The 12,661-nt window shown below is 40.1% G+C and overlaps 1 protein-coding gene across 1 annotated transcript in view; it reads left to right on the plus strand.

Moving 5' to 3' along the window:
- The window catches only part of LOC110561558 (calcium-activated chloride channel regulator 3A-1-like), a 30,883-nt gene continuing 18,222 nt past the window's right edge, over window positions 1-12,661 (plus strand). Inside the window, exons 1-6 of the mRNA XM_021658025.2 lie at window positions 1-161; window positions 1,447-1,587; window positions 2,172-2,319; window positions 2,661-2,769; window positions 5,851-6,028; window positions 10,935-11,162. Of these exons, the coding sequence (XP_021513700.1) occupies window positions 3-161; window positions 1,447-1,587; window positions 2,172-2,319; window positions 2,661-2,769; window positions 5,851-6,028; window positions 10,935-11,162 (963 nt within the window). The 5' untranslated portion in view covers window positions 1-2. The remainder of the gene's footprint in view (window positions 162-1,446; window positions 1,588-2,171; window positions 2,320-2,660; window positions 2,770-5,850; window positions 6,029-10,934; window positions 11,163-12,661) is intronic.

Genomic DNA, 12,661 nt, shown 5'->3' on the forward strand with positions numbered 1-12,661 from the left:
ACATGGTGCCAGCTCTGAAGGTCCTTCTCCTCTTCACCCTGCATCTCTTGTGGGATGTGAAAAGCTCCAGGGTCCATCTGAACAACAATGGGTATGAGGGTGTGGTCATTGCAATTAACCCCAGTGTACCAGAAGATGAAAGACTCATCCAAAGCATAAAGGTAAGAAGGATTTCCATTATCTGCATATTTCATGTCCATAATTCTTTTTACCTAGGTATCTAAACTGTACACACACACACACAGTTATACTTTCCCAGAGCTGCTTTGACTATGGTCATCATATATGTAGATTATCTACAGTCAAGGCGAGTATCTGCTTAGCATCATATTTTTATTATACATTAAAATACATGTTCAAGTTCTTAAATTATTAACTAGCTAAGGTAATAGACTTTAGAGCAAATGGAGAAATGTTCTGCCATTTTATCTTAACGATGCTGCTTTTACAAAGTCTAAAAACCAAATGGGCACTGGAGGTCAGGCAGCTTGTTATCTTACACATTCTTCCAATGGCTCCTACGTGTTCAGCTTTGCACAACCTAAGAACCTTGCCTGCCTTACCTTAAAGAAAACCTTAGACACGTCTAAAGTGGCTTTGCTCCTAATTGCATTTGTTTAACAGAAACGACTGTGTAATGTGTACTTTGTCCTTCGATCCCCTGAACCTCTCCACCCGGTGGTTAGGAGCAGAGGGCCTCGCTCCTCTGTAAACTGAATGACTGGTTTGCAGGATCGTAGCAAGTTACAAGCTGAACAAGCCAGTCTTATCTTTATTGTTAGCACTTGAGCAATGCTAGAGTGACTCGGCAGGTCATAAATACAGCTGTATATGCAGAAATACATACATCCACGCAAGAATAATAATTAAAGGCAAGGTTGTAAATTTGTTAGGGAGCGTGAGGGTTATGGGGAAAATTGTGGGGTAAGAAGGAGGGGAGCGATATAGATTCATATTCATATATGAAGTTTTCAAAAAAATTTTTTTTTATATAATCTGGTCATTTATTTATACACTCTGCTTGGGAAATAACTCAAAATAAAACAGAAGCAATTCTACTTGACATCAAATACAATAATGACCAGACTTTAAAATCCCAGTCTGTTTGTTTAAACAGTGCAATTATAAGAAAATTGATTAAATAAACAACTTGCCCACAGACTTCTGGTCTTAATTATTTTTATACCTCACTGAGAGTCTTCATTCCCATCTCCAGGCTAACTGCCAACTGGAGGGGTTGGCAAGTGAAAGTCACAAATGATTTGTGCATATGGAAATGAGTTTATAGGTTGGAGAAAATTAGTAAAATTCATCCCACTTTTTCAGTTACTCTGTGCAAACATATCTGAGAAAGGGGAGCCCGTTTGCTTCTCTTGGCTTGGGTATAGACATCTAGGCTCAGTTTGCTTTGACATTGTTATCTCAACACACTTCTCATTCCCTCAGGAAATGGTAACTCAAGCCTCTACTTACCTGTTTGAAGCCAGCAAAGGAAGATTTTATTTCAGGAACGTAAGCATTTTAGTCCCGATGACCTGGAAGTCAAAATCTGAGTACTTAATGCCAAAACAAGAAACATATGACAAAGTAGGTGCCATATCCTAAACTGTTTCTGTGCCTTTTCCAAATGAATATTTACAAGGTTGGATAATTATTCACCATTAAGTTAGTAATTAGTAACATAGCTTTTTGTTGTTTGTGTTCCTGTGTGTGTGTGTGTGTGTGTGTGTGTCCACATGTTTGTGGACTATTTGTGTCTATGCGTTTATGCATATATGTGTGGGTGTATATATACCCCCATGTGTGTTTGTGTGTGTGTATGTGTGTGTGTGTGTGTGCGCACGCACACGCACTCACATAGGAGTCAGAGGTCAATATTGGATGTCTTCCTCTATTTGCTTTTGCTCTTTAATTTTTTGAGAAGCAGTCTGTTCCAGAATCTTTGGCTATGCTGTCTCTACCACCTCACCACTGGGGTTACCACACCCAGACACGTGAGTGGGTGTTGGGACTGGAACTCACATTCTTATACATAAACAGAAAGCACTTAACCCACAGAGCCTTTGCTCAGGCCCAACTTTCATCAGTGTAAAGGAGACAGTCCTTGTTTGTAAAATCTCTTGTTTCTAACGCTCCTGGAATCTGACTGGGTTTGTTCTTCTGCATTTTAGGCAGATGTCATAGTTGCTGAGCCTCATCTGAAATATGGAGATGATCCCTACACACTTCAATATGGACAATGCGGAGACAGAGGACAGTACATCCATTTTACACCAAACTTCCTACTAACCGATAATTTGCCTATCTATGGACCCCGAGGTAATAATACCTATTATACAGCTCTTATTTTCATTGGGGAAGAGCAAACCACTACCATCAATGTGGATTTTTAAGACGTTAAGAAAAGTAATCGTTAAGTAATACCTTTGTTTAAAAATATAATAGTTACATTCCACCCATTTGTGCATTTAAACTTATACATAAAATAGGTCACTTGTTATAACTAGCACATTCAAGATTTTTAAGCTATTAAAAAGTATCCATTTCTAAGAGTTTGCAACAACTTCAATTTGGGCAATAGACAAAGCAACTGAAAACAAAAGAAAACTGTGTTCAGATATTTTAACTACAGTTTAATAGATGACAATCTTCTCTCGAAGGCAGGGTCTTTGTCCATGAGTGGGCCCATCTCCGGTGGGGAGTCTTTGAGGAGTATAACACAGACCGGCCCTTCTACATGTCCACAAAGAACAGGATGGAAGCAACAAGGTACGCCCTGATTACTAATCTGATTCTACAACTTCTTGCCGATGGGTCTTAGGCTCTCTGTACTAGGAAGTTCAGGTGGCTGGGTGTTCAGACAGTCCACCACCACATTCAAACTGCACCTGCTGTAGATAATTTAATAACGCTTACTGTCAGCCCTATAATTATCATCACAGTGTTATCTAACCCACTACTATAATCAATAAAGACACCGACACCAGATAGATTTGAGAACAGCCTTATTTCACCTGGGGCGTGACCGATACCACCTCCTAAGCTGCCTTTGCCTCCCAAGCCCACGTCATCTGCTCTACTGATTTCTATCTGGGCTACTTCTCATCCAGAATCTCAAAATGGTTGCTAATGTTCTTCATCTGGGCTGCTTTCCTCCACCCATGCCGGTCCAACTACGTGCTCCCCCCAACCACGCTAACCCATCACAGCTCTCTGCTTCCTTCCTCCTCTGGTACCTGTCTGCCTCCCTCATGATTCCTCTGTCCCCAAAGCCTGCGAACCTCAGCCACACCTACCTCATCTCTGCCCTGCCTAGCTGTAGGGCTTTTATTGGTCAAATAGGGAGGCAAGGTTATACATGTGGTACATGATAGTTTGTTCATAAGCAGACCTCGGAGCAACCTAGGCAACAATCAAATACAAAGCACCAGGCCATGCCGTTACAAGTGGCATTATACACTCACACATGTTCCACTAATTCTGGTGTCCCCACCTCGGAGTGAAGGTAGTCAGGTATCGGGACCTATTTCAGTACTCACTGAAATTGTACAAACATTGTTTATTAGTAGCAGCAAAATGAAATAGGTAAACCCAAAGACATCAACAAATCGCTACTCGAGCTTACACACATTTTCAGTATTATTTTACACTTTTATTTCCTTACATGTATTTTATACTAATTCTGGGTAAAGACGTGTGACATTTGTTTTTTTTTTTTCTCCCTCCTTTACCTTCTCTTATGCCCTCCTCCTACCCCCATTCTACGAATCTTTTGTTCTACTTCTTTCAAAACTTTTTAGGGTACAGCTGCTTAATTGAAGCCAACTTAGTTCCTAGAGAGCTTTGTGATAAATATATTTTGCTTTCAAATTAGTGAAAAATCATATCATGAGAATAAGTGAATAAGTTGATTTTTTTAAATGCAATTCTGGGGAAAATCTAGCCAAACCCTATGTATAAAATGGTAAGCTATTTAAGCGTTTGAACTAAAAGCAACAAAAACTTAGAATATTGCGGAAAAAAGTATTGAGAGGAGCTGGAGAGATGGCTCAGAGGTTGAGAGCACTGGCGCTCTTACAAAGGTCCTGAGTTCAATTCCTAGCACCCACATGGTGGCTCACCACCATCTTTAACAGGATCTGATACTGCCCTCCTTTGGTGTGCACCATATATGCACACAGAACACTCATAAATAAATAAAAAATTTTTAAATGTATTGAGAAAAATAGAAGTTGATGTCAACAGGCAATCAGTCTTTGAAAGAGCATCTTTCAGATAAAGGAGAGTTCTAGAAACACCTGCCTCTGTCCCCTCCATGGTGTGTGGTCTGCAGAACTGCCTGGAGCTTGCACGAAGGCTCAGTGGCTCTCAGAGCTGCCCTCTACCCCACCTTCACACCACAAAACTATCTCTAGATCTCTCTCCTCCTCCCATTTGATATTGATGGAGAATACTGGGTCTGTCTCACTCTTTTATCAGCCAACCCTAATTATCCAGGAGATTTTTTTCTCTCTCTCTCTCAATAGACATTAAAACCCTTGAGGACTGTGTCCCATATATATATCTCCTGGTATTGAGCCTGGCACAAAGTCAAAACAAAGGATTATCAAAAAATAAATGCTTTATAAACTAAGGAATAGCCAATGAGTTTCTTTATAACCAATCATTGAAAGAAGATACACTGAGTCCCCACAACATGTCAGAAACTATGGGTTCCATGACATGCGGCTAGCCCTTAAAGCTAACTCTCTTGAAGGATATTATCTGCCCTTTCCATTCTTGAAACAAAACTCATCTATGGAGGTGAACTAATACCACAAAGTTTAAAATGGGAAGAAATCCTTCGTATAAATGGAAACTCTTTAGAATCCTTTTCTCGTGTTCTGCTGCCTACTCCCATGCCCTTTTGGGGACTTGACAGTTAGCTTTATCACGAAGTCCAAATGGCTTGAATTCATTACTTTTACTTCTTCCTTCAGAGTAGGTCAAAATGTAAAGTGAAGAATACTATAAAGTCAAAGCGGTGTACATCAGACATAGAAATTTGAAAGAATTTCAAGCATAATTTTGGCTCCACCAGAAAAAAATTCTTCTGTAAATTTTAATTTAATATTTACAACAGCATTATAATATAGTAACTACTATCTTTACCTCAAAGTAACAATGACAATAGACTTATTGATCATATTATTAAGCAATGAATGCTTAAGGGATATGAACTAAAAATCCTGTTCTTAGCAAGGAATCTGGCTCATTCTACAAAGCATTTGCTTACAAGCATGAGAACCTAAAAATGATGCCCAGAACTCATGCCAAAAATGCTGGCATGGTGGTGGTGCCTGTCTGTAACCCCAGTACCAGGGAAGGACAGAAAGGAAGATTCCTGGGGGCCGGGGGGGGTGGAATGCTGGCTAGTCATTCCAGCCTAATTGGTGGTTCCAGGACAAGGAGAGATCCTGCCTCAAGGAGGTGAATAGAATGACTGAGAATAACAGCTGAGGTTGTCCTCTGTCCTCCACATACATACACACATACAGCAAACACATATATAAAACATGCACAAACATTAAAAATAGCAATAGAAGCTCAGAAACACGGTTTCTACTGAACTCCACGGTGAGGATGAGTAAAGGCCCGTATCCACTCTTGTCAAAATGGAGTGCTTGGTAGATGACCAACACTGGGAAAGATGTTAGGACGTTGACCTGACTTCTAGTACTGAAAATCAGAGGGATTTTAAAAATACTGTGGGGCTGAGGAAGCAGCAATGTGACCGAGGGCTTGCCTAGCACGCACCAGTCCTGAAGTCAGTACCTAGACCACCAAGGTAATCCAATTCTTTCATCACAGATGTTCCATTGGCATCACCGGCAAAAACATGGTCCATGATTGTCAGAGAGGCAGCTGTGTGATAAGGCCATGCCGACGTGACTCGAGGACAGGGCTGTATGAACCCAAATGCACATTCTTCCCAGACAAATTTCAAACAGCCTGGGACTCCATAATGTTCATGCAAAATCTCAGCTCCGTAAGTACTTTCCATTTATTAAAAAAAAAAAAATTTAATCCTTAGAGGAAAATTAACTAAGGAAGCTGGCCTTCTGTTATATGTCCAAACAGAGTGGGAAGAAATTAATCTTAGACTTGATCAAGGCCATTTTCGCCACTCCATGTCATGGTGTGTCTGGAAGTTGCCTTGCCCTTTCTCCTTAGCCCGAGTCTTTGCTCCAGATGGAGCAGGCACCCTTCCATCCTTCTCACTGAGTCACATGCCACCACCCTAGGGTGCCTCTCCCTTTGTTTCTGTCTATTGAACTCGTGTCTGGAGTAACAACCTCATTTTTTAATTCTTTCCGGTATGTTATTCATTTTACTTTTCTAATCTACCAGGTAGCTTTCAACATTCTAAAATTTCTACTGTCTTCTCACTAAAGCATACCAAACAACTACAAAATGTTGATATTATAAAATATGTTCAATATTGCCTCCACAGAATAGATGTAATCACAAGAAGTTCACTGAGTACTGTTTGACTTAAACTATCTTTAAGTTATAAAGTCTGGTGAGAAACAAGAAGCACTTGGGAAACAGCTGGACACAATAGAGAAACCCTTCTGACATCTTCAATCTGTCATGAGGGGAAACTTAATAATCAGAGATTTATTTCTATCTATTTTCAAGATGTTTCAGTTCTGTCTATGTGTCTGTGTGTGTGCATGTGCGTGTGTGTGTGTGTGTGTGATTGCTGGAGCCTGCAGTGGCCACAGTTGTCCAGAGCTCTGGAGCTGGAGTTACAGACAGGCAGTTAGGACCCATCACATGGGTTCTGGGACTTGAACCTGAGTCCCCTGCTGGAGCTTATGTGTTCTTTATGCTGAGCCATCTCTTCTGCCCCTTGTTCTCTTGTCTTTATTTAAAAACTAAAATACACAATCTGCATTGATGTTGTTATTGGTCTATAAAGGTTAATATAAACAAAGAATTAACAGTCCTTGACACAAGGTGCCTACAAAATAAACCAGGGTTTTAATTGTAAAACTCATAATACAGGTGGAAAATAACTACTTGCCTGTTTCTCAGGATTAGCCTAGGCTTTCTCTTTCCTAGTTTTTAACTGATACACAGTAAGTAATTTTGATAGACATATAATAAATTTAATGGGATAAAGTGTGATGTTTCAATAGCTGTATCCAGTGTGCAGTGATCATTTAGAACTAATTATCATATCCATCACTACAAACACATAGAAATACAAATGTTCAAAATCCTCGTTTCGAAACTCAGAATTATGGTTAAGAGTAATCACCCCACTGTGCACACTCTCACCCTATAGATCACTACAACTTACTCCTGCTCTCTAGGGGAAGTGTTATACCTATCCACCAACCTCTTTTCATCTCCCGTTTTCCCCCCACTGCACAGGTGCAGTGAACTCATGTTGGATTCTACTCCTATTCTATCTTTTTAGCCTCAACATTATTTGTAAAATATTTGCCTTCCTATACCTAACTTATTTCAGTTAGCACAATGGCCCCAAGAATCATCAATGATGGGACACGTGATAGTACTTTATTTTTCAATATGGTATTCCATTGTGGACATACTCATTCTATTAATCCAGTCATCCATGGATGGACACTCACCTTGACTTTCTATTTCTATATTTGGACTAGCATGGCCAGTATGGGCACACAACTACATGGGAGGAACATACTGATTTCCACAAATTGACTACAATATATATATTATATATACCCAGTAGGAAGATTTCTGGGTCATATAGTATTTCTATTTTTGGTGTTTGGAGGAACTTCTATAGCTATTGCCCTAAAAATGGGAGTTCATTTCACATCTATAACCAACAATGGAGGTTTATCTTTCCAGTATTCTCTTTTTTGTCTTTTTTTTATTATAATCATCTAACTAAAGTGAGGTACTGTCTCACTGTGGCCATAGTTTGTACTTCTTAACAGTGTTGAATTGTTTTTTATATATCTATCATTCATTGTTATGTCTTTGCTTGAAAATATCCCTTCATATCATCTGCCCATTGTCAACCAAATTATTTGTGGATTTTTCTGCTCAGTTATTCCCTCAAATAATAAATTTTGAATATTAATCACTTGTCAGGTGAATAGTTTACACGTTTTCTGCTACCATGAAGACTGTATATTTACTGTTATTTAGCCTGCTGTGAACCCCAGTGTTAATGCAAAGAAAAGTTTCAATACAGGTAAAATATAGTTTAAAATATGAAGTTTATAAAAGTATTCAGAGCAACTAATCAAAATAGCATATCTACAAACTGTAAGATCAGTTAAGTAAAAGAAGCAAATTATTGGCAACAAGGACTTACAAGGCAGAGATTTATAAAGACTTGTAGTTTCTGATAATTAAAATTTTTAATGCAACCTAGAAAATGATGAAAATTCAAGTAAAAATGGAGATGTGAAATTTTCTTTTAAATTGTTTTAAATGTGTCTGTTTTATGAGAATGGGTGTTTTGTCTGAAGGCATCACTGTGCTCCATGACTGGTGCCCACGGATGACAGAGAGGGTGTCAGAGCCCCTGGGACTATAGTGACAGACAGTTGTGAACCACCATGTGGGTGCTGGGAATTGAACTCACATCCTCTGTAAGAGCAGCCAGTATTTTTAACTGCCAAGCTATCTCTCCAGCCCCTTCTTACTTCCCAAGTTTTAAGTGGATGTGTGTCAGGGCCACATTTAACACATGATGGAGGGAACTTCACTTTGATCAGCTGAAATGGAGACAACAAAAGAATTCAACACCCAAACAGACATGAAATCATGTGGCACAAGAGGAAACCTGTCCCTCGTCACACACCAGCAAGGCACATGACTCAGGAGGCAACTCCTGCTGCTTACCAGAGGCATGACTAGTAAGGAGGATTGCTTACGTGCCTGAAATACACAGGGAATATACATATATACAAATATACATTGTTCAGAGACAAAGACTTTATGCTATACGTGTATCTTATCTAAAATAACAATAACTTCTAATTATCATAAAAATAGATTAAATATATTATATAAAGTCAAACCCCAGGAGACAAATTATGTGAAATAGTGAATAAGCCTATCATTTCCTTCCTTTAACCTACATTCTTTCTATTTCAAGCCCAGCACTGTGATAGAAACTGAAAATAAAGAAGTAACTACAAGATAAACTGTGCTTGGGGAATCCGGCTTGACGACAAAGGCAGAAATACCAGAAAACTTTGACTACAGATTAGGGAAAGATATAGAGATAACGCCAGTGTGTCTGAAGGTCAGATGGCTTCTGTCCATGGCCAAACTACCCTGAGGGTAGCTAAGCTCCTATGATCCGGGAAGCAAAGCACGGATGGGCTGGCTTGGTGCTTGAACTGGAAGCAAAGATTTCCCAAGGGATGCTCTATAAATGGGGTTTGAGACAAATAACTATAATGTACCAAAGCAAGAATTATATGCAAAGAAACAAACCTGACAGAAGCAGAGTGTGTGCGGCAGAGGTGCCACGTGACTGCACAAGTTGAGCATTCTTCAACTTTTTTATTAGCAAAGGCTTAAATGCTTACAAGAACATCTTCAGGCAGATGACAATAGGAAAGCAAAAAGAGGAATTTGCCTTTTCTAGTTTTCTAAATGCCATTCGGGCGAATGGAAACTCTGGGAAATTTTTCTGACATTCTTTGGACAAGAAGTTCTGTGACAGAAGCAAAGGAGACAGGCAAAGGAGTCAGGAATGGGGCTGAGACAAGAAACAGACACCCACAAAGCTAGGGTGTTTGGCTTTCATCTTCTCAGCTTCAGACTAGTGCTGAGATGGCTGCCTACTTCTCCCAAGAATGGACAGATACTACTGTGAAGGCAAGGATGGGATGAAATGAGACTGAGTGAGGCAGGGAGATCAGCTGGAACACAGCAATAGGCAGGTGACAAACTTGATTCAGAGACTGTGGTGGGGGAAGGGAGGGTGTGACAGGCATCACCTCACACATGTGAAGCATGGCTTTGTTGGCATCCATATTTTCCTCCCATCCAATAGAACCGCCTGTGGGAGATTTGAGCCTGGGCCCTGTCAGAAAGGAAGCCCGCTCTTATAATGCAAATGTGAGAGATTTAGATGTGAAGTAGTTCTGAATCTGAGCTTTGACCTGCAGATGTGGGAGGAGGACACTAAAATAACAAAATTACACTGTTACAAACTGTTTCTGCAAGCTTACTATAGAATGTTTCCTCCCTGGACACAGAGCTAGCTTACAAAGACATTTTTCCATCTTTCCCCGGGTTTCCAAAACCTGGAGGATTTTCAAAGTTTCTGAAACACCCACTGGCAGAAAGAATTATTAGATGCAATTCATCACTTGGAGAAATAACTACATTTCTTAATTTTTCTCCCTGACTTTTACTAATTTTTTTAGGTATACTGTTTTTGTGAACCAGAGTTCCTCAGCACTGATAACAGCTAGATTGTTAGTATCCATCCTCAAATTTCTGGGCCCACTGTGGAGATCAGGAGCCTGGATGACTAAAGAACATTTCTCCTGTTCCACGTTTAGGAGACCATTAGGAATTAGCACAAGCCCTAACTCCCTTTTCTTGGTTTAAGACATAAACTCCTTAAAAGTCCAGAAGAGAAAGCTAGACGCTGATTCAAGCAGCTGAGTGAGCACCTGAGTGAGCAGCCATCCTCCTTACCTATGCAATTCGATTGTCCCAAAAGAACCTCCCAAAAGCACCAGCTTTGCCTCTGTGCATGTAAAAATACATCCAAGCGTGTAAAATGAATGGCTAAACATCTGAACACAAACAGGGTTGTCAAGAGACAAATCCTGTTCAGGAAACATGTGACACTAACTTTAAGAGGAAAAAAAAGATGATCTCTTATAAATTATTACAATATCATGTTTTGATTTTTTTTTCAGGTGGTTGAATTTTGCACAGAAAAAACCCACAATACACAAGCCCCAAACCTACAAAATAAAATGTGCGATCACAGAAGCACGTGGGACATAATCAAGAAGTCTGCTGACTTCCAGAATGCCTCTCCCATGATTGGGATAGAAGCGCCGCCTCCACCTACATTTTCATTGCTGAGGTCCAAACAGCGAGTGGTCTGCCTGGTGCTGGATAAATCTAGAAGCATGAGCGCGGTGAGACACCTCTTGCTGGGTTTCTTAAAAAGTATTTAAGTTAAATATAGAATTATAATTTATTCTTAGGTTTAGATCTAGTAAACTAACATATATATTCATGTTCAAATATAAATATATATATTCATGATCAGATAAATACCTGCCCAATGATTTTATGTAAGAAAGTACCTAGAATAAGTTGAAAAAAGAAAACAAGTTATTGAGCCTACTACTCTGTCAAGAAAGATGAATCCCTTCCCCCAGCAGCCATTGGCTGCCCATAGCTCCACGTGAGCCCTCCCCATCCTTACAGCGATGTTGGTGGACTTGGTCTGGTGCAGGTAACCACAGCTGCTGTCAGGTCATGAGTGCAACGGCCACGTCATGCCCAGAAGACAGCGTCTCACGGCTCCAGCTCTTACGTTCCTTCCACTTCATCTCCTGCCATGTCCCCTGCTCTGGGCAGAACGGGATACAGATGTCCCGTTTAGGGTTTATCCCTCACTCAAAATTCATTTATTCTCTGCATGGTGAGCAGTTCTGTGTCCCTGAATCAGCCACTGCCAAAAGACGATTCTGTGAAGGCCCCGGAACCTAAGACCTGAAAGCAGCACCGACCTGTAGCTATAAGCGTATTTAGAAGGCAAAATGCACATATTTGATAACACGGACAACCTGGCAAACCAGTAGTAGGCTCCCCACGGCATCCTCGGACCCCCCAGCCTGGGGCTCAGGACCATTTTTGCAGCATGAGGCTTGACTTCTCTCTCTTCAGTTCCAATCAGAAAGCAGTTGATTACATCTTTCACGGAGGTGCGGCAGTTAGGCCAGTGCACACATTTTGTTGGCAGGTGGGTGTTGTAGTGCCCAGGCTCGACCATTGACTGTAGCACCATTAATGATTTTTTTTATTTCCAGAGGCCTATATAGCACATTCTGGCAGCATGAAAGCTTCTGTCAGGGAGGAGGATTTTTGCTTATCTCCAGCTTGATTCCTCTGTATCCTACAACCAAAGTGTGATGCCTTACTGACTAGTTCTGGCAGGGCCCACCAAAGGCAATGATAGTGATCTATATTTTTTTAGAGGGCTTGGAACCTCTTTGGTCAGCAACTTGTAAGGGGATATCCCATACTTATTTCTGGAGTTACTGTTTAGTAACCTAGGCCTTCTGAGGAGAGTAATATCCCATCAAGAACACAGACATAATTTTTAATGGTTATATCATATAAAAAAATGTTCTATGATCTCAAATAATTCCTCATTAATGGATATTTTGGAGATAATCATTGTGTTCCTTTTTAAAAATATGTTCCACTGAGCATCTTTTTACGCACTTTAAAAATAATTTCCTCAACCCAAACTTCCAAATAGATAACTGCTGGATAAAACAGCATAGACGTTGAAGGCTTTCACAACCATAACAACTAATGTTTAAACATTTTAAACTTTTTAATAAGATGAAGGAGGTAATTTTTAATGTCCATTAATTATCACCATATTCTACAGCCCATGGAT

This window comes from Meriones unguiculatus, chromosome 10 (genome assembly GCF_030254825.1).
Source record: "Meriones unguiculatus strain TT.TT164.6M chromosome 10, Bangor_MerUng_6.1, whole genome shotgun sequence".
NCBI classification, from domain to species: domain Eukaryota; kingdom Metazoa; phylum Chordata; class Mammalia; order Rodentia; family Muridae; genus Meriones; species Meriones unguiculatus.